Source organism: Wyeomyia smithii, chromosome 2, assembly GCF_029784165.1.
Source record: "Wyeomyia smithii strain HCP4-BCI-WySm-NY-G18 chromosome 2, ASM2978416v1, whole genome shotgun sequence".
Lineage (NCBI taxonomy): Eukaryota > Metazoa > Arthropoda > Insecta > Diptera > Culicidae > Wyeomyia > Wyeomyia smithii.
The window spans coordinates 202,465,351-202,485,276 of record NC_073695.1 but is presented as its reverse complement, the minus strand read 5'-3'; the positions used below and the strand labels follow the sequence as shown (position 1 = coordinate 202,485,276).

At 39.2% G+C, this 19,926-nt stretch overlaps 1 protein-coding gene across 3 annotated transcripts in view; it reads left to right on the top strand.

Moving 5' to 3' along the window:
* Positions 1–19,926, top strand: part of LOC129721297 (protein CBFA2T2) — a 203,501-nt gene that overhangs the window by 165,367 nt on the left and 18,208 nt on the right. For all 3 annotated transcript variants that reach the window (XM_055673722.1, XM_055673723.1, XM_055673721.1), the window contains 2 exons: positions 12,138–12,619; positions 12,704–12,850. In XM_055673722.1, coding sequence (XP_055529697.1) covers positions 12,138–12,619; positions 12,704–12,850 — 629 coding nt within the window. The remainder of the gene's footprint in view (positions 1–12,137; positions 12,620–12,703; positions 12,851–19,926) is intronic.

Here is a 19,926-nt window from a genome sequence, read left to right as displayed (position 1 = left end):
ATCATAATATTCGACATTGACTGATGCTTTTCATGAAATAACGCCAACATTATAGACTTATAATGGTTTTACCTAGGCAGGTATCGTTTTGCATTATAATGATAAAAATCTCGAAAACTAATAATTTTCAACATGCATGTGAACTAAGTCGGCAGAGCTGGTAGCAAAATGTTTTTTTTTGTGCGAGACGACGGTCATGTGAATCGTTGTAGAAGTATTTTTTAAAATCATTTCTATTCAAAGTGAGTGGCAAATTGATTGTGCTTATTTTACATGCTGGTCACTTGCCTAAATAACTCTATAACAGAACACTTTCTTTCTTATTTTTATTTTATATTTTTCTTATTTTTATTGACAATATCGCACGCTTAGCCTTGGGGCTAATAGTGGTCTCGATCAACTAAGATTAGTTGAGAGAATTCGTTATCGATATTGTTTTTGGCACATTTTAAATGTGTAGGAAAAGTACAACGATACACCGTGCCCCAGTGCTGAGTCGAGAAAATTTCCAGCTCGAAAAGATCCTCGACTCGATCGGGAATCGAACCCGATATCACAACCGTGTGGGAGAGCTAGCCGACCGACATCGCTAACCACAGAGCCACCGGGACCACTTATTTTTATTGATTGTAATGCAAATCAAGCTATTTTTATTTCTAATTCAAGCAGTAAATGTGGGGTTGACGATTGAAAAATATACTAACTGCGGAAATATCTAGTTAAAGTGAAATTTTTTTCTAAAAATGTAGTCCAGCAGGTCAACCCATGATTTACTGCGTGAAATAGAACAGAGTATAATAGAAAACTTCCATCAGGAAACATCTTATCTAACCAATCTGTATCAGAATCACGAAAAACTTTTTTAAAAACCGATTTATGTTGAGAAATATTGAATTAATCTGACGAGAGGTGCACTTTAGGAAAAGGGTCCTATAGGGGATGTATTATTTATGTAATTAATCAGATTCATGTCAGGTACGGAAAATCCACCGAGAGGGTAGCAGCTTGTTTGAGAAAAGCTAAAGAAATTTGGTTCAGAATCCTGAAGGAGCAGTTAACCACACAAAGACAGCCTGATCATAATCCCTCAAGAGAAGGTAGTAGTCACAAGGTTGCAGGGAATTGTTGAAAAAATTATAGGAAGTATTTACAATAGATTTGGAAAATATCGTCAAGAAGGGATAAGAAAGGAATCACTGCTACAGACGAAGCTGCCGCCCTTTTTTTTGGTGCTTGGAGGTGTTAGGATTGCGATCATTATGAAGCACGGTGAACTGGTTTCCTAACAAATGTGAAGAGCAAAATTAGTTGTTAAGCCATGATTAAGTGATGACAATCAGGTCATAGTTTGATTTGGATGCGGCAAGAAAGAAGTCGTCTGCTTCAGTTTTCAATTATCTAGTGTTTTGATAGTACATGATGAAGCTGCTCTTGTTGGTATGTGCCGAAGTTGAGTGTGGGAGATCGTGGCATGAAGATGTATCGGAGTTTGCAGCATTGCACAGTGGTCTAATCTCGAAAAATCATGATCGTTTTAGATTTGACTGTGAAATATTAATTTTATGTACCCAGTGTCTTCAGCAAGTTTTTTCCATATAACAAGGCCTTTATTTTCGCGTTTTCGTTTTTTTGATCAATCCCCCTAGTAGTTTGATAAGAAAACTATTTTTTCTCATTCTCAGAATACCAGATTTTAGCAAAGTTGTAGGAAAATCTATAAGAAAAAGAATCGCTGAGCACTGTAATCTTCTATCTGCACGTCTGATATGACGAAATAGAGTTTTACGAGGAATACTCCTCAAAATTATTTTTTCGTCCATAACTTTTTCTGTAATCGTCGAAACAATTCAGGATGTACTGAGACTTTGTTCATTCTGCTGAACCTCGTATTTCTGTAGAATATATTGGTTTGATATTTTTATTTGTTGTAAAGATATTTCTAGTTTTTTGCTGAAAATGGCCATATTTCGAGTCCAAATTTCTCCATCCTTCGAGCTGTTGCTTCAATTATACGGGAAAAAGGTGAACATAAAAAGAGTGGTCAGCAATCTGTGCACCGTTAATTAGTATTTTGTGTACCGACGCAGGTAGATAGAACCATGGACATTACTCAACTAATTTTCGCGCCGTGTCGATGCAATATCTATCGAATTTTCCTGTGTTCAACTTTCTACCAGAAGCAACAGCTTGAAGGATGGCTCCACAACGCTTCAGTACATTTACATCAAGTCCTGTGGAAAAAATACCGGTTTATAAATGCAAGCAAATTATCAGCAATCTTCGGAGAAATATGGACTCGAAATATGGCTATTTTCAGCAAAAAACTAGGAATATCTTTACAACAAATGAAAATATCAAACCAATATATTCTGCAAAAATGCGAACAAAAACTTAGAACATCTTGAATTGTTTCGACGATTCGACGAAAAAGTTATGGACAAAAAACTAATTTTGAGGGGTGTTTTCCTTTCATTCAGTACTCGGTTGGATACAACTAGAAACAGTTGAACTCTTTTGAGTAATGCAGTTCTTTTGACAAACTTTCAAATGCATACAGTTTGGTTTGCTACTATCTGCAACCTTCGGAGAAATATGGACTCAAAATATGGCTATTTTCAGCAAAAAACTAAAAATATCTTTACAACAAACAAAAATATCAAACCAATATATTCTACCAAAATACGAGGTTCAGCAGAATGAACAAAGTATTAGAACATCTTGAATTGTTTCGACGATTACAGAAAAAGTTATGGACGAAAAAATAATTTTGAGGAGTATTCCTCGTAAAGTTCTATTTCGTCATATCAGACGTACAAATAGAAGATTACAATGTTCAGCAATTCTTTTTCTTATAGATTTACCTTCTTTGCTGAAGAAAGCAATTTGGTATTTTGAGAATTAGAAAAAATAGTTTTTACATCTAACTACAAGGGGGATTGATCAAATAACCGAAAATGCCAAAATAAAGGCCTTGTTATATGAAATAAACTTGCTTGAGATACGGGGTACATAAAATCAATATTTCACAGTCAAATCTGAAACGATCATGATTTTTTGAGTTTAGACCACTGTGCATCGAGAGCATTTCTCCCGTATGGACTCACTCACTGCGACCAGAATCGTTGATCTATTGTGAGATGACGCCCGGGTGTCTACTTTATCCCGAACATCTATTATTAGTATCCCCGCTATTGAGAAGTGTCATATTTATTATTTCTCCTTGCTTGTGTGTAATATGATTTTACCTTTCCTTTTACGCTTACTGCTCCATTATACCGAGCCCTATTTCTCCGTAAAATACACTGGTCGACAACATGAAAAAAGTGCATTCCAGAAGCTCTAAACGGGAAATATGAAAAATGTTAGCTAAATCAAAGCACGTCAATTTACGTGAGGGTGACGTAAAGCAATTACTCGCCGATTTAACGTTGGCGGTAGTGGCTAGGGTAAACAAAATTTACAGTAATGGTTGAGTAGTTATAATCTTTAATTTTTTTCTGGTTAGAGCTTTTGGAATGCACCTGTGTTGATATCGATATCGGTGATATCGTCAAATATAATTCCCTGGAGAAGTTTCTTTGTGCGCCCTTCTGGCCAGTGTTATCATAAGAAAGACTTATTTTGTTAAGAGAAAGTCTTCGAAGTATTTTGTAAAATTCAGTGTGAAGGGTAATTGGGAGGCCTGAGAATAAATTCATACTCAAGTTCTTTTGGACAAACGGCTAAGATTGAAATAGAGTTAAAACTGTATACAAATTGATTTAAACTGGAGTGGATTCTAGCGTAGATTGTATCATCTCAGTGCTGGGGCCCAACGCCGACATAGGTGTCGATGGTTGTGGGGTGACGTAATTCACTTACAACCAACCCTACTGGTCTAGATTTAATTCCAGCCGACAACAAAAGATTTTCTGAAATGTAACATTTTTTTTTCTTGGTAAATTTGTTACCTTTCTTCCGACACTTTGTAGAACTAACAATTTCGAGCTAGTTCGTAGAAGATAAAAAGAAACTATCTCTTAATCTGACAAAGTTATGAATTTTGGAGAACACTTCCAAAATGAAAAAGTTAAGATAAGGAAGTTATCATGTAAAAACACAAACAGGTTAAGAGATAGATCTCGATCTTCTACAAACTTGCTAGAAATTGTTGGTTTTACAATGTGTCGAAAGAAAATTATCAAGTTTATCAAGAAATAAAATAGTTAGTTTGTTCATTTTAGTGTAATTAGTACTTAACAAAACTGTAAAAAACCTAGAACGCTAAAATCATGCGCTTCGTCTCGAACAACGATGTCCCATTATTTTTTATTTCGTCCAACTGTGCGCCGGGTCGTGATTCAACGGGTCGTGAGTCAGGTTCCTGGGTGGAGTCGCTTCCTCAGGCGTCGGTGATTGGCACAACAACAATGCCGGAACTAGACCGACGGAAAATAAGCGAAAATTAAAAAAAAATATTTAAACTGAAACCGAATTTAAAGATATTTTATGATAACATAACTTTCGAATTTATCTCGGACAATTTGCCTAATCGTTTATCAAACTTTTAAAGTAACAAAACGAATTTCATTAAGTTTTACTACTCTGAAGCAAATTGACCCTAACAAGCCAGTCCTCTTATGTTCGAGTCACGGCGCTAGCTCCGCAACGAACAAAGTTAAGTTTAATCTGATCTAGATATGAATTGGATATAAATTTATTCAGATTTAAATAATAATAAAAACATTTACGTTGAATAACAAAAAATGAATCGGTAAATACCTTCAATATTGCTGTTGAAAAAATTAAAAATAATTGAAAATGAACACAGTGATGAATTCATAAAATCACAAAACGGATAGCAAACTGTATTTCAAATTTATATTAGCAATATATTTGAAATGATCACCATGCAGCAGTGAACCGACCTTTTCCGGTTTTTTTTTTTTCAACAATATCAATTTCAACAGCATTTGGAGCAAAAATCACCAATCCTGCAAAACAAGTCAAGTTGACGATTGGCGTCATTTATAATCGACGAATAATGCTCCGCTAATGTCATTCGAGTATTTAAGAAAATTCCTAGTTCAGTAACAACTTCCTAAGGGCCCCAATTTTTGCGCTGGAAGCTGATCACGGTATACTTAGGAACACTTATCTAAAAAGTCAAGGTCTTAATATACTACCTTTAGGAACAGCAAAACTGTTGCTAAACCAATCCACTTGGTAGCTTTCGTTCAACTTAACAGCTGATTGACTCTATTTTTCAACCAGCATTATTTTCTAAAGCATGATAACACTTAAAATCTAAGCTCTGTGTGATTTAGGTTCAAATACATAACCGTGCGAAAACAATCCCACATGTCATCACTTATTCTATTTCAGGGTTAGCCTCATTAGTAGGAATTATTGGTTGTTTTCAATTATGGAGAAGTCGCAATAAACATTTTTGCACTATAGGAGTGAGCTACTACTGGCCTTTCCGATAAAAAGTACTAGTAAACAATTCTAGTACGCAGCTACTACCGATGTTGGCTGACTGCTAGACTGGCACAGCTGCCTCACAATGCTAGTTGCCTTCTCTAAGTGTCCTCCGCCCCGACAGGGCGCCAGCCATAAATGTATCCCCGGCAAAACGACACGACAATAAGCACAATTTGCGGAAATGTCGCAGCTGCGTTATTCGCTTATTCGATCATAAATTCCGTATATGTTTGAAGGAAGGATAATGCTGTACCCTGTAAACTGCTAGAGTGCCAGCTCAAGACGCCCAATTCACAGTGCCGTTTTGGGTTGGGGGAGGACAGAAACTGACTGCGGGATGAACGACGACGAGTTTTGGATTCAATCGTAATCTATTGTGACAGGAAATTTGTCGGTGAAGGATAAGTTTCAAAAACATCAACATTTGTTCGGACGAGTCTTGATTGGCGTGTGCATGCTGTACGAGTGTGTACACTCGAAGCTGAAATGCTAACAGACGGACACAGAAGCACACATTCTCGAGAAACTCAAGACGAACAAATGTTGCTGCTGCTGCTACAAGGATTATTCACACGATGTAGCCAGCAACGGCTGGATGGCGATTTTCTGCTGCTGAAAGAAGGATTTATTCCTCATGCGAATGCGGATACACATCACATCAGCTAGTAAGCAAACCGGCAGCGATAAATTGTGTACTTCGTCCAGTTGTGTGTACGTAGTAACACAGGATGGATTTTCGGACACGTCCGTTAAGCTGAAAATGCATTCTTGGATGGATTTCGCCGGCGATGTACCTATTTCCTGGTCGACCACCACCCAAATGGGGGGATTTACGAAACTGATGGAGAAATGCAATATTTACGATGGATTAAAAGAATATCACCGGCTAGGTGGAAGCAATAGTAATCTCGACAAAAATATACTTTACCGGTCAGGAATTTTATCAAATAAATTTGTTGGATCAGTTGGATTGGCGAAGCTGGCAAGATTTCGATTTGTTAATAGTTATTTTAGGTGTGAAAATCACGATCAATGTCAACTTACTGGGAACTAGCCACAAATACTAAACTGATTTATCCTAATTAGATAATTATTCCTGGAAAGACATAATTTCAAAGCCAATATCTTTCCGCGACTGACTTTAATTCTAATGCCATAGCAAACGGTTCCAAATCACGCGATCAGTTTTCCTGAATAACACAAAAAATTGATCTGCCAAAGATTTATGGCAAAACAAAAGTAGATTCAAATAATTTCTAACTTCCTAATTCCAATGTAAATTATGATCTCGAAGAGAGAGAATTATTGGTTTCACACATATTCTCTTACTTCGAACGTCCATGAATGATTACTTTATTTGCAGCTTAATTTTCGATAGGTGAGGAAACAATTTCAGGCAGCTTATGCAGCCTCCTGTGTATTAAGACGAAATACTCGAATTATGTAAGGTGGAATACAAACACAAGTATATCACGGCTACTTGTTGAATGCTAGCACCATGACGAGTGTTGCAAGTTTTGACGCACTAGTTAATTGCTTCAATTGTTGTGTACTTCAGTGTCATCGTTCTGATACATGTTTAATAGGATTGTTAATGTTGAGGATTCTTTGAACGCTTTTCATGTTCTTTCCGTTGGCAACACTGTTAAGTGCAGTTCGCTTCCAAGTACCGTGTATTATTTTATTAAACATTTTTTCCGTATCCGAGTGTAATATTAGTTACTAGTTCGTTTCGCCGTTTTACTTATTTATTTATTATCACGACATTATCAAGTTTTGTGTTAGAAACGTGTATTTGTCGCAAAACAACAACTTTTATTTTCCGCTTGAAGAGTGAAGTGGCTTTGTTATTGTCAGTGAGATCTATCGCTCATTCGCTTCTGCCTACCTACAGCTGCTGTTCTCGCTACTGCAGTAAACAAGTTCCCGCCGCTGTGATAATTACTATGGCTTGTCGCAGTTGTAAGAAGACGGTCGCTGTTTCTGATCGTATAGTTTGTCAAGGATTTTGCGGAGCCACCTTCCACGTAATCTGTGCCAAAGTCGACGATCCCGTGCGTGAGGCATTGGGTATTGGCGGAAACAATATATTCTGGATGTGTGATCCGTGTGCCGATTTATTGTTGAATGGTCACTTTCGCGCACTAGTAAATGTTTTTGATGAAAAATGTTCTTCGTTTATGCCCAAAGCGATACAATCGATGAAAGAAGATATTAATAAATTACACACTGCTTTAACTGCTCTAACCGCTAAAGTCGATGCAAAACCGAATGCAAATACACCGTATGCTACTCCCAGCCCGTGGCCTAATGTCGCTCGTTCAACTGGTCTGCAAAGTACACCAAAACGACGCCGGGGAAACAGTGGCAATCCTGTTAGTCCATCCTCTTTGCGTAATGCCAACTCGTACGGGACCAAAGCAGTTCACACAATCAGAACTGTTAATCTCGGCCGAAAACTAGATAAGGATATTGTGTGGATATATTTATCTGCGTTTCATCCTTCCACCACTGAAAATGAAATCGCCAGTCTCGTCACTGAATGTCTTGGGTTGGATGCTGGAGAGCCACCGAAGGTTATAAAACTGGTCCCTATGGGAAAAGATCCTGCAACACTAAATTTTGTGTCTTTCAAAATTGGTGTCAAGCTGCAGTTAAAAGAAAAGGCATTATGCTGCGAAACGTGGCCGGAGAATGTACGCTTTCGTCTGTTTGAAGACAATCGAACAAAAAACGCTGCACGAATTGTGAGAATTTCGTCGAAGGAAATTTCATCAGGAATGCAGCCTACAATCTCAGAACCTGTCTAACTTGTGCAAGTGAACGAAAATACATGTCCTTTTTGATCATCGTCAACACCGGGATGCACGCAGCACAGTATGATGGAAGCCCCTCCCGGCCCCGTTACAGTCGAGCCATCAGTCGTCGTTCATGATTCTGCTAGCATCAATGAAGAAGTATCCTGCCTACACAGTCATCCCGGCCCTGTATTCGGTGGTTCGGAAGGGGTCTTCCAGCCTGCTATCTCAGGCAAGTATCCGTGCGCTCCCATCTTTCACCGCCCTGATGTTTTTCAAAATTTCAGACCCTCTGTACACAACATTGTTATAACTGAAGCACCGAACGCCGAGATAAATGCTGCTACAACGGCTTTGAACCATTTAAGCATTCCCGATGAGTCCTTCCGCATCTTCTATCAGAATGTCCGAGGGTTAAAGTCCAAGATTTCCGAAGTTTTCCTGAGTACATCAGAACTCTCGTACGATGTGTACGTCTTCACTGAAACGTGGCTCGATGATCGTATTGCCTCTCCCCAATTGTTTAACACTGATTATAATGTCTTTCGAGTTGATCGGGGTCCATATAACAGCTCTCGGCAACGTAGTGGTGGAGTCCTGATAGCCGTTTCATAGAATGTCAATGTTGCTCCTGTAAACCTCTCCAGCGGACATACTGTGGAAAACTTGTGGGTGAAAATCACTATCAACGATAAGACTATTTTCCTCGGTGTTATCTATATTCCGCCAGACAAAAGTAAAGATTGCGACTATGTGCGACTGCATTTGGCTACTGTTGATAAAATAATGAGCCGCTCTGACCGTGCCGATATAATTCTCTCTGGTGACTTCAACCAACCTCACGTTGAATGGAGTGCAGCTTCAGGCGGTTTCCTATTCGCTGATCCACTTTTGTCGTACTTGACACAAGCTTGTCGCACATTACTCGATGGTTTGTCGTTTTGCAGTTTGCGACAACGTAACGGAGTTCGCAACTTCAGGAACCGAATTCTTGACCTTATTTACACTTCTGATTCTGTTACTACTATCAGCACTGCTGAAGAGGCTCTCGAATCCGTTGTTCGCCCAGATCCTGATCATCCGGCTCTTTCGCTAATCGTTAAGTTTCCTCCTGCAGTTGCTCATTACGACGACGATGTCGGTTTGGAAATGGATTTTCAGAAAACTGATTTCGATGCCCTAAATAGATTGCTCTCCCAGATTGATTGGTCGGACATATACTCAAGTGTGAATGTTGATGAAGCTGTTAGTGCCTTCACAGCCAAATTGCATAGCTGCTTTTCTGAGGTGGTGCCTCCGTTCAGACCTCCAAAAAAACCACCTTGGTCCAATGCGCGATTGAGAATTCTGAAGCGACACCGTTCGAAAATGCTCAAACTATACTGTCGACAGAAAAACCAATTCTCAAAACATCAATTTGAGGAAGCGAGCCGTGTATACCGATGCTACAATCGACTGCTCTACAGGCGACATGTAAATCGAACAGAAAACAATTTACGCAGGAATCCGAAACAGTTCTGGTCATTTGTAAACAAAAAGCGGAAAGATTATGGTCTACCTACATGTATGAAGCTGGGAGATTTGACCGCTTCTACAGCTGATGAAAAGTGCGAACTTTTCGCATCACATTTCAGAGATGTTTTCAACTCTGCTACAACACGCCTTGATCCTGATACTAGTAACGCCACTTCTAATGTTCCTGTAGATGCTGTTGACTTCGATGTTTTCACTATCAATGCTGATATGGTTGTAACGGCTTTAGCGAAGTTAAAGTCTGTACCATTGCTGGGCCAGACGGCATTCCCTCATGCGTACTGAAAAAGTGCGCTGGTGTTCTAGTTGAACCTCTTCGAGCAATTTTCAATCTTTCCTTGCAAAGTCGAACGTTCCCTACAATCTGGAAAAGCTCATGCATGACGCCAGTATACAAAAAAAGAGACAAAACGGATATTACCAATTATCGTGGGATAACTTCACTGTCTGCTGGATCGAAATGCTTTGAGGTCATTCTTAACAAAGCGATTCTTGAAGCATGTAAATGCTATTTCACGCCATCTCAACATGGATTCTTCCTCAAGCGTTCTGTTGAATCAAAGCTGTGTGAGTTCACCTCCTTCTGCATAAACAATATGGACAGTGGTGCGCAAATTGACACGATATATACGGACATTAAAGCTGCTTTTGACACGGTAGACCATGAAATATTGGATGCCAAATTTCGACGTCTCGGCTTCTCGAGTAGACTATGTGACTGGTTGAAATCCTACTTGACAAACCGAAAGCTATACGTAAAGATAGGATCGGCTGAATCGGCAACGTTCAGTCCGCAGTGTGGTGTTCCTCAAGGTAGTAATCTGGGACCAGTTTTATTCGCTCTTTTTTTCAACGATGTCTCTCTGGCTTTACCGAGCGGGTGTGTGCTGATCTATGCGGATGATTTGAAAATTTACCTCGCCGTTCGCAAGTTGGACGACTGTTACTATCTACAAGACATGCTCAACAGCTTTACCAAATGGTGCCAACTAAACCATCTTGTGATAAGCATAACGAAATGCTGTGTAATATCATATCGGCGAGTAAAAATTCCTGTTCTGTTCAATTACTCCATCGACGGAATTATTTTGAATCGAGTCGAGCAAATCAAGGACTTAGGTGTTCTGTTGGATTATCAACTTACCTTCAAAATGCACTATTCCTCAATAGTAGAGAAAGCCAACCGCCCACTCGGCTTCATTTCCAAAGTTGCTGCTGACTTCACCGATCCACTATGCCTACGCGCATTGTACTGCTCTTTGGTTCGGTCCATTCTTGAATTCGCTTCTATTGTATGGTCGCCCTATGAGGAGGTGTGGATTGCCAGAATTGAGTCAGTGCAGCATAAGTTTGTCCGATACGCGTTACGAAATCTTCCCTGGAGGCGCCCTCACGACTTGCCTTCCTATGAAGATCGATGTGCATTAATTGGCATCGAAACATTAGCCAATCGTCGGAATGCCAACCAAGCAGTTTTTGGAGCTAAAATTTTACAATCTGAGATCGACAGTCCCGTGTTGCTTAGTCAACTTCAAATCTACGCACCTCAACGCATTCTAAGGTCCAGGCAATGGCTACGACAACCATCTAGGAACACTGTATATGGCGACAACGACCCTATGATCAGTATAAGCCGACGATTCCAAGATGTTTACCATTTGTTTGATTTTAACGTGTCTACAAAAACCTTCCATCGGCGTATTCGAGGCAGAATGTAAATTATCACATGTGTTTGACATTAGATCATTAAGACCATGTGTAGTCAGATGATTTTATACAAATAAACAACAACAATAAACAACAACAATGTTCTGCCAATTGATTTCAGTAATGATTAATCCATTGTGTCAGCATTGTTTTTCTGTGGATAATAAAAAAATAATAGTTCTTGAATTGAAAGAAGAGTGCTTGATGACAATAAGAAAACCCTCTTGAACCCCTTCACTAACGCACACGATGCTAAACAAGAATATGCAAATTGAAGAAAAGTACAAAAATTATAACCCAAAGAAACATTTTTTTTACTACTGCGTTAGTAAATTTCATCCTGGGAACTGGGATCGGCAGCGACTCGCTCGTTTTTTTTTGCTTGCCGTATTTTTTTGCCCACGCCAGTCGAGCTTCATTCAGCGGGAACAACTGGAGAGCACTACAGTGAGATTGATTGAAATTTCAATTAATTTCTCTTTATGCTCCTGTTGTGCATACCTTATATCCCACTCGTCTGCCCGGGAAAGCCGGCGAATGGCAGCATCAGCCAGTTCATACACAAAGCTTGTCACTTGTCACCAGCATTAACTCATTATTCCGTTTGTCTCCATCGTTTCGTCTCATCCGCCCCAGGTAAGGAACAATGTCGAACGCCCGATTCACCGGAAGGAGCCCGCGTGGTGACGCCACGTTCACCGATTTCACCCCAGGTGTCACAGCATCACAGCTCGCTAGTGCCCCAGCCGAGATCTGGCGGCACCGGTACCGGAGCGTCATCACAAGTCGTCACCGGTCGCAATGGGAGCTCTTCACCGCCGGGGGAAACTCCGGCGACGCGGATTCTCAACGGAAGTGTCACGGGTAACGGCAGTGGCGGAGGAGGTGGTGGCGGCGGTGGCGGTGGTGGTGGTGGCGCTGGTAGCCTAGGATCAATCACACCCCCACCGGCTATCACTCCTGCTTCGGCAGCAGCAGTGGCAGCAGCCGCCGCAGCACAGCAGGACACGGCAAAGCTGCTAAAGATTCGACGCTTCCTTGGCGCGCTCGTGCAATTCGGACAGGATACCAATGTGGATATTGGCGACCGGGTGCGCTCGCTAGTGCTGTCGCTGGCGGTGAGTGACTGGATTTGAAGTTTGCTGAAAATTAACGAAATTAAGCATTTTGTTTGTATTTTCTTTCTGCTCTTCTTTCTCCAGAGTGGCGGTCTCACGGTAGATGAGTTTCAAATAGCCGTCCAAGAGGCAACAAACTTCCCCCTTCGGTCGAACGTGGTTCCCTTCCTGAAATCGCACGTCCCGGTTCTACAGAGGGAAATTAATATTCTTTCGAGAGCCAGCAAACAGGTGAGTAGGATATGTTTCTATTCTTAAAAGTATTATTCGACAATGAATCGACATTCGAAGCCCTCTAAAAAAGAAAATAACTCAAATTTGAGATTTCGAGTGGTTCCGAGAACAAGTAAAACGCGAGACAAGTTTCCCAGTATTGCCTATAGCAGCAGCACTTTGGCAAGAGGTTTTGTACGCACTCACTGACGACAACAACAACGGCGATGACGACAGCACAGGACACTGCGTGGGAAAAAGCACCAGATGTCACCGAACTTTTAAGATCGGATGGTGTTCAGTGTTTTTATGCGCGCTCTCTCTCTCTCTCTCTCTCTCTCTCTCCCTTCGAACGCAACTGAATACAGTTTGAAAAGAAATGACAGAACAAAGCCTAAGCAACGCAATGCTGCGAACAGAATCCGGTTTGTTTGTCTTTAGCTGCAAACAAAAAAAAAACAGTCGGTTGAACAAAAAACCGTTCGCACTAGTGCGGACTGATTCGTGTGCTCGCTATCCAACACGAGAAAATGTGGATTTCAGAGTGTATCGAAACGGCCAGGGTTAATAGTTTTACTTTTTTTCTGTGATTACCTTGAATTATGATTTCAGCCCAGTTGTACTGTCTTTAAAAAATCAAAATACTGAGGTAAACCACTTGTCACCAGACATATGTCCAATTTATCCTACTTTACCACAATTTTTAAGCTCATGTTTGAATTATATCAGCCATTTTGATTTGATTCTCTATATAGAGTTCATTAACCCTCTAGTGCCCAGTGCCGCCTTTAGACGGTTTTCAGTTGAACCTCTAAAAAGCTTCAATAAATACTTGAAAAATGTTTATAAAGTTTCAATGTTATTTTTTCGAAGTCCCTCTGAAAATTAATTTGGGCACTAGAGGGTTAAGCTGCGCGTTTGTTGTACAATTTAGCAAAGCATTTCATATCTTTTTGTGTGTTTCCCCTTGAATTGCTTTTTCAAAACTATCTTTCTGTACCAAGTTTCTAATTTACGTCATGTGAAAACTATATAAATTGAATTTGTACAAAACAAAAAGAGAATTTTTTTTCCAGCAAGATAAAAAAAAGAACAAAACATTGTGAAATAACAATTTGATTTGAACAGCTGAACTGTGAAAAGGTTTCTGTATATGTTTCAATGACTTTGGTAGTATGAGGCCGAGTGTTGTCATGCAGTAGAATCACCGTTTTCATGCCTTTGCTCGTACTGTGTCCGTTTTTCGCGCATTGCTCGGTTCAATCGCATCGTCTGAAGTCGATACCATTCTCCAGTGATAGTTCCGTTCAATTACAACAGTTGATAAAAGGTAAAACCAATCTGGTCCTAACGAACGAAGCATGACCGGACAGTCCCCATGACTTTATTTTCATTGGGTGGTTGTAATGAATCCATTCCCCATCACCCGTCACGATGCGATGAAGAAAACCCTTCCTTTTTGCCACTGGACGATCGACGCTCCTTCCCAAGTACCAAATAGGTTTTAGTTTTTTCAGTGCTAGATACAACCAAAACAGCACGCGGTTATAACATTTTGTTTACAACAGCTATTTACATGTGTCGTTGCTAGTTGCCCAGGTTGTTTGCAGTCTTCAATACTTCATATGCGCTCCATCATAGGACCAGTTGTTTTCAGCAGGCAGATTTGCTTGCCATAGAATGGCCTCGCAATTTCAACTGAGAACTATTCTCCAAACTAAGCGTAAAGGAATAAATTTTATCCTGGTTTCATTTCTCAATGACATCGTTATATTACGACAGTGTCGTGAAAACGGAATTTCGTGAGTTTTCTTCCTATATTGATTGATTATTATTGTCATGTAAATCGTTTTCGTGCATGTAAAAACACATGCCGTCCAATAGTTATGGTGAAATCGGCGACGAATTTTATCGCAATTACTGCGCGCTGCCGTAATTCTGTAGAAAATGTATATTTAATCGAAAATATATTCTTCTGAACTACTGTGGTGATTTAGCAAATGTCATGATTTGTTAGATATCCTTTTTTTCTTTGTATGGTCCTGGATGTTTTTCCGTGTTATATTGCTTTTTGTCTTCTCATTCAGACTTATTCCTTTACCACAAAAGATCAAAACAATGGTCGCAGTGGTCCAAATCTTACAACCTACTTCCTTCCTTATCGACGCTATCATATCTTCCTGGAAGCTATCATTCTAACAGCGTATAGCGTGCTATAGTCTATGATATTATCGAAGCTTTAGACCAGTGGTTATTAAGTCTGGAGGGAAGATTTTACGTGGAAGAACCCGAGAATAAACCCATACTTAAAGTCCTTTTGCCAACGAATGACTTGGTTCTGCTGCGGAATCTGTAACCTTGCGGCTACGAAGCTCTACAAATTTATTTTGTTAAAAAAATAGCTTAATCTGGCATTCGTATTTCAAAAATACTTCGTGGGGCCGATAATATTGTAAAATTAAATGCTGAATTAGGAATAAATTTCATAATTTTGCATTTTTTTCATTCAAGACGACATGTTGTTTTGCGATGAACCCTCGAACATATCCAAAATCCTTCATCAGAACCGATTCTCCTAATTTTATCAGAACATAGCACATTTCGAACCAAACAAGCCTATCATGGTATTCATCTTCCTAAGTTATGATCATCAAGTTTTATTCTAGCTGCAATTAAAACCTGCAGGTTTTAAGTTCTATTTGGTCATCAGAGGAAACTATCATACAACTTGTTGCATATGACGGTTGGCCTAGGATGGCTACTGAGAATAGTTGGGGATCATACCTAATGACTACCGAACAAAACCAAAATGTTATTAGAGACTTTAATGCAAATCAACATGACACAAAATCAAAATAATCCTAAACCTTTGAAGCATTTTGATTGTTTCTTGGGTTGGCTTTAAAACACAAGAAACTCAAGTTCTTTGTATTTCAATCATTCCCGGAGCATATGATTGTTTGGAAATAGTTTGGCGAGTAACTCCCAATACTGAAGCGAGCTGTTCCGGCGTTTGGCAAGGATCCCCATTCATCCATTGCTCCAATTCAGCGTCTTTAAAGGTCTTTCATGTGCGTCTTTCCTCCACACTGTCGTCAACATCGAAATTACCGTCTTTGAAACGGCGGAGTTAATCACGTCACGTTGTTTCACTCAAAGCAACATTTACGTAAACTTTCACTAACTCTCGATGCACTTCAACCGCCGTTTTCTTCAAATGAAATGAGAAAAGTAACACTTCCCGCGAATGCCGATTTTTTGGCTCAAAGTTAGACATTTTTACACAACTGAAAGTATTTGACGCTACAATAAAATCACTAATGTGTCAAAGCGGTATGTTTATCTTATGCCTCAGTTTAGTTTAGATATTTCAAAATCGACCAGCACTTGCTGTTGGATTCATCTATTGACAAACAGCAAGAACTTAGTTGCGCATCGAATACACATCGTGGAAAAATGTTTTTTTTTTTTAAATAAATCTGCAATTTGTTTTTTAATCAAAAGTTTAAAATAACCCACTTGTTCAAAATAAGCATTTATTCATTTTTTACGAACTGTTGATAGAATTACTATACTTACATCACAATCTACTTCACTTTTAATACTATCACAATATGCAAATACGTATTTTGGTACCTACCTCCATTAGTGTGTAGGTAGAGTGTGAAGGAAATAGCGGAAAACCCACATTTTCAAGGCTAAGTAGATAAACAATTGAGACAACTTGAGTTAAGTAGTTCTCAGCCTTTTATCATCAAATATGACAATCTGTATGAATTGCCCGACGTTTCGGCCGTTTTAGAAGCCCTTTTCAAAGGAAAGTTATATAGTTGTTTTCCAAAGGTAGGAAGACCTGTAGTACTGTGTGGGGTATTCTAGTGTTCAGACGATGTAAATTTGGTAGTGTTTTTCGTTAAAAAGCTATTAGCTTTGGTCACTGGATAATCGGTCGTTAACTTAATCTTACGTTCAGGTCAAAACCCGTTAAGAAAATTAACGTCAACGTTACCTAAAGTACACGACCGATTTTCCTGTGTCCAAAATGAGCAGTTTAGACTACTCCACAGTTGAAAAACATCTATCCAGACAAATACGACAGAATTGAACTCCCTTGAAAAAGCACCATCAAAAAAGGCCGAAACGTCGGACAATTTATATAGACGGTCGTACAATATTGCTGATAAAAGAGTTAGAGAGACAAAAAAGACTTACTAAATTAAAATCAAGAAAAAAATGAATTGACCTTCTTCTTATTATTTTAATGAACTTTAAGATTGAAAAAAAACTTTGCTAATATGTTTAAAATAAAATGAAAAAAAAAGACAGGTTTTTAAGGTTCAACCAAACTTTTACTCTCGAGTCCTCATTCCACGTGGACAAAAAATGGTCATTTTAGAAATCCCAACCCCCTCCCTCCCCGCGTGTACAACCGATATTGATAAAACGTGGACATTGATTAAAAAGGAGTAGAAATGTTGATCTCATATAGGTTGATGCAAAAAAAAAAAGTAGGAGGGTGGTATTCAAGACACGACCGCATGACGTTGGACTACGGTATTCTTATATTCCATTAAAACAAATAATAGAGAGAATTGCAACTCTAGTATTTGCTGCAATTTTATCTTACAGTGCATTTCTGGATGCTGAGACGTTAAAACGTTATAAATAATAATATATACTAAAAGAATGGATATCTTTTATTTAATCGCTGTCATTTCATACATATTCGAATCAACCCTTTGTTTGCTGCACTACCAAGACAATCTTTTAATTGAGCGAATTGGTAAAATTTTCCTATCCAAGCAAAAAGCAAACTTTACGAAACTATCTGAAATTGGAGCCCAGAACGATTCAACCGAAAATTTTAAATTTGAAAATTGTTTGACATTTAATCGATAAAACTCATGCTAGATTAGTTCCAGCCCAGCATATAACTTCATGTATTTGAAAAAAAAAACGTTTGGTTCAATAACTCAATATAGCAAGAGCTCAATCACACGTTTTTCGGTAGTTGTTATCAAGGTTTGGGCGAGTGACAGGAAAATATCTTAACTTCTTCAGTTGTGATTTAGAGCATTTCTAATTGTTTTGTTATTTTTCACGATAGCGACAAGTTTGTTTCTTTCTCTGTGTGCGAGAAACAAAATCAAAACCGCGCACCGAGAAACAAAAACGAAAATTTAATGAATGCTCATTGAGAAAACTTGCAACTCTTTTCACCAATAACTTATGATACTCAAAAGAACCCGTTTTGATCTAAATCAAATTTCTAGTAAATAAGTGTTGATCATTCATAGGTAGTAATTTTTCCTCGATGAATAAAGACTGACTGAAGAAGTTAAAATCGCTGCTGTAAAATCAAATTCACAACTGTGTTCGTTAAGACGTTTTAATATTTTCAATGACAATAATAATCTTCGATAAACACCCGCTATAGTTATTCACACACATGCTATAACTATCTAAACACGCGTTAAAACTATTCATACACACGCTGTAGCTATAGCTATCCATACACACGCTATTCCTTTCCATACATCCGATACAACTATCTATACACACGCATAAGCTATCCAACCATGTGCTAGTACTATCCATACATACGCTATAACTAATCATTACACACGCAGCAGCTATCCACACACAAGCTATAACTATCCGTATACACGCTGAAGATATACACGCAATAGCCATAATATGCTACACATGCTAGTGTCTTACACACGCTATAGCTAGCCATACACACGCAACAGCGCCATCCCTATCATCGCAAATGTCATAGCAATACAGATGCACATACGCTATATGTGCACACTGCACACACACCCAACGTTTTCACCCAACGATATCTGAATTGGATTACCGCTGGTGGGGTCCAACTCAGATCGAAGGAGCACCGAACTGAATGAAGAAATGCAGGTTCCCACTACCTCCGCCGCTGCTGCCTGATACCACCAGCTCTGCTGCAGCTCAGTTTGGCCGCTGGAATCAGCCACCGCTGCTGATTATACAATGACTGCTATGAGACGACACAGGCTATTATATAGCCCAAAGCAAAAATCCATCCGCGAGCAAACAAGAAGCGAGCTTGTGATTGGTTGGATGTGCACGACTTTTAACACAACTTTTAACTAGTTTAGTATCGAAAACATATTTAAATTATTATATGACAATCTTGCGCAATATTTCCCCTATCAATCAAGCCATTGGTGTTTAGAATCTGTTCAGTGGTAATGATAAAAGAAGCATTTTAAAACGGTGTTGAAACACCTGTTGCAGCTACCGAAAGCGAGCTCGTTATTGGTTGAAAGCTGTGAGACTGTTTACAAAGTCAGATCGGTTGTATCCGTTAGTGTCGACTGTGCTTGTGAAGAGAGGTGGTGATTGGTTGCTCGGTATGATTTAGACAATCGATGTGATTTATCAATTTTTCAATAGTGTATCTCGAACAATAGGTTATTTTTGTTACATAAATTCAACCGTAAAAGAATTTCTGATCGGTTGATGCCAAAACCTCGAAATTCTGAAAAGAAATGACTGATATATAAGCGCTCAAAACCTGACCACTTTTCTCTGGTTTTCCCCGGTTGAATTACTAGATTTTCAAATTCAGGTGCCTAACTTCGATATAGACGTTAGTCCAACGTCAAAAAATTACTCCTCTTCAAACCAGCGGAAAAATCTTAATACCCGGACGAACACATACGATGCGCATAGATTCTCTAGGATTCCTCACATTGGATTCGTGAGCGTCCTTGAAAAGGATTCCTGAAAAAAGAATCCTCAGGAATGCCCTGTATATGGCTCTAGGATTCTTGAATAAGAATCGTGAGTGGGAATCCTCTGGATCGTGTTTGCGATTCCTTTCACGATTCCGTCACCGTGTTAATCGGTATCCTGGGGATTCTCACTCAGGATTCTCTGCGTGTTAGTAAGGGTACTTGCAAACGCCTTTATAGTCTAGAAGAAACTAAAAGAATTAATCACAAGTTATGCTTTCAATTATTGCTAACACTTCTGAACGCGAGCAAAATATCACAATACACTCCAAAATCTACTCTAGAATGACTTTTAACAAAAAAAAATTGGAAGCC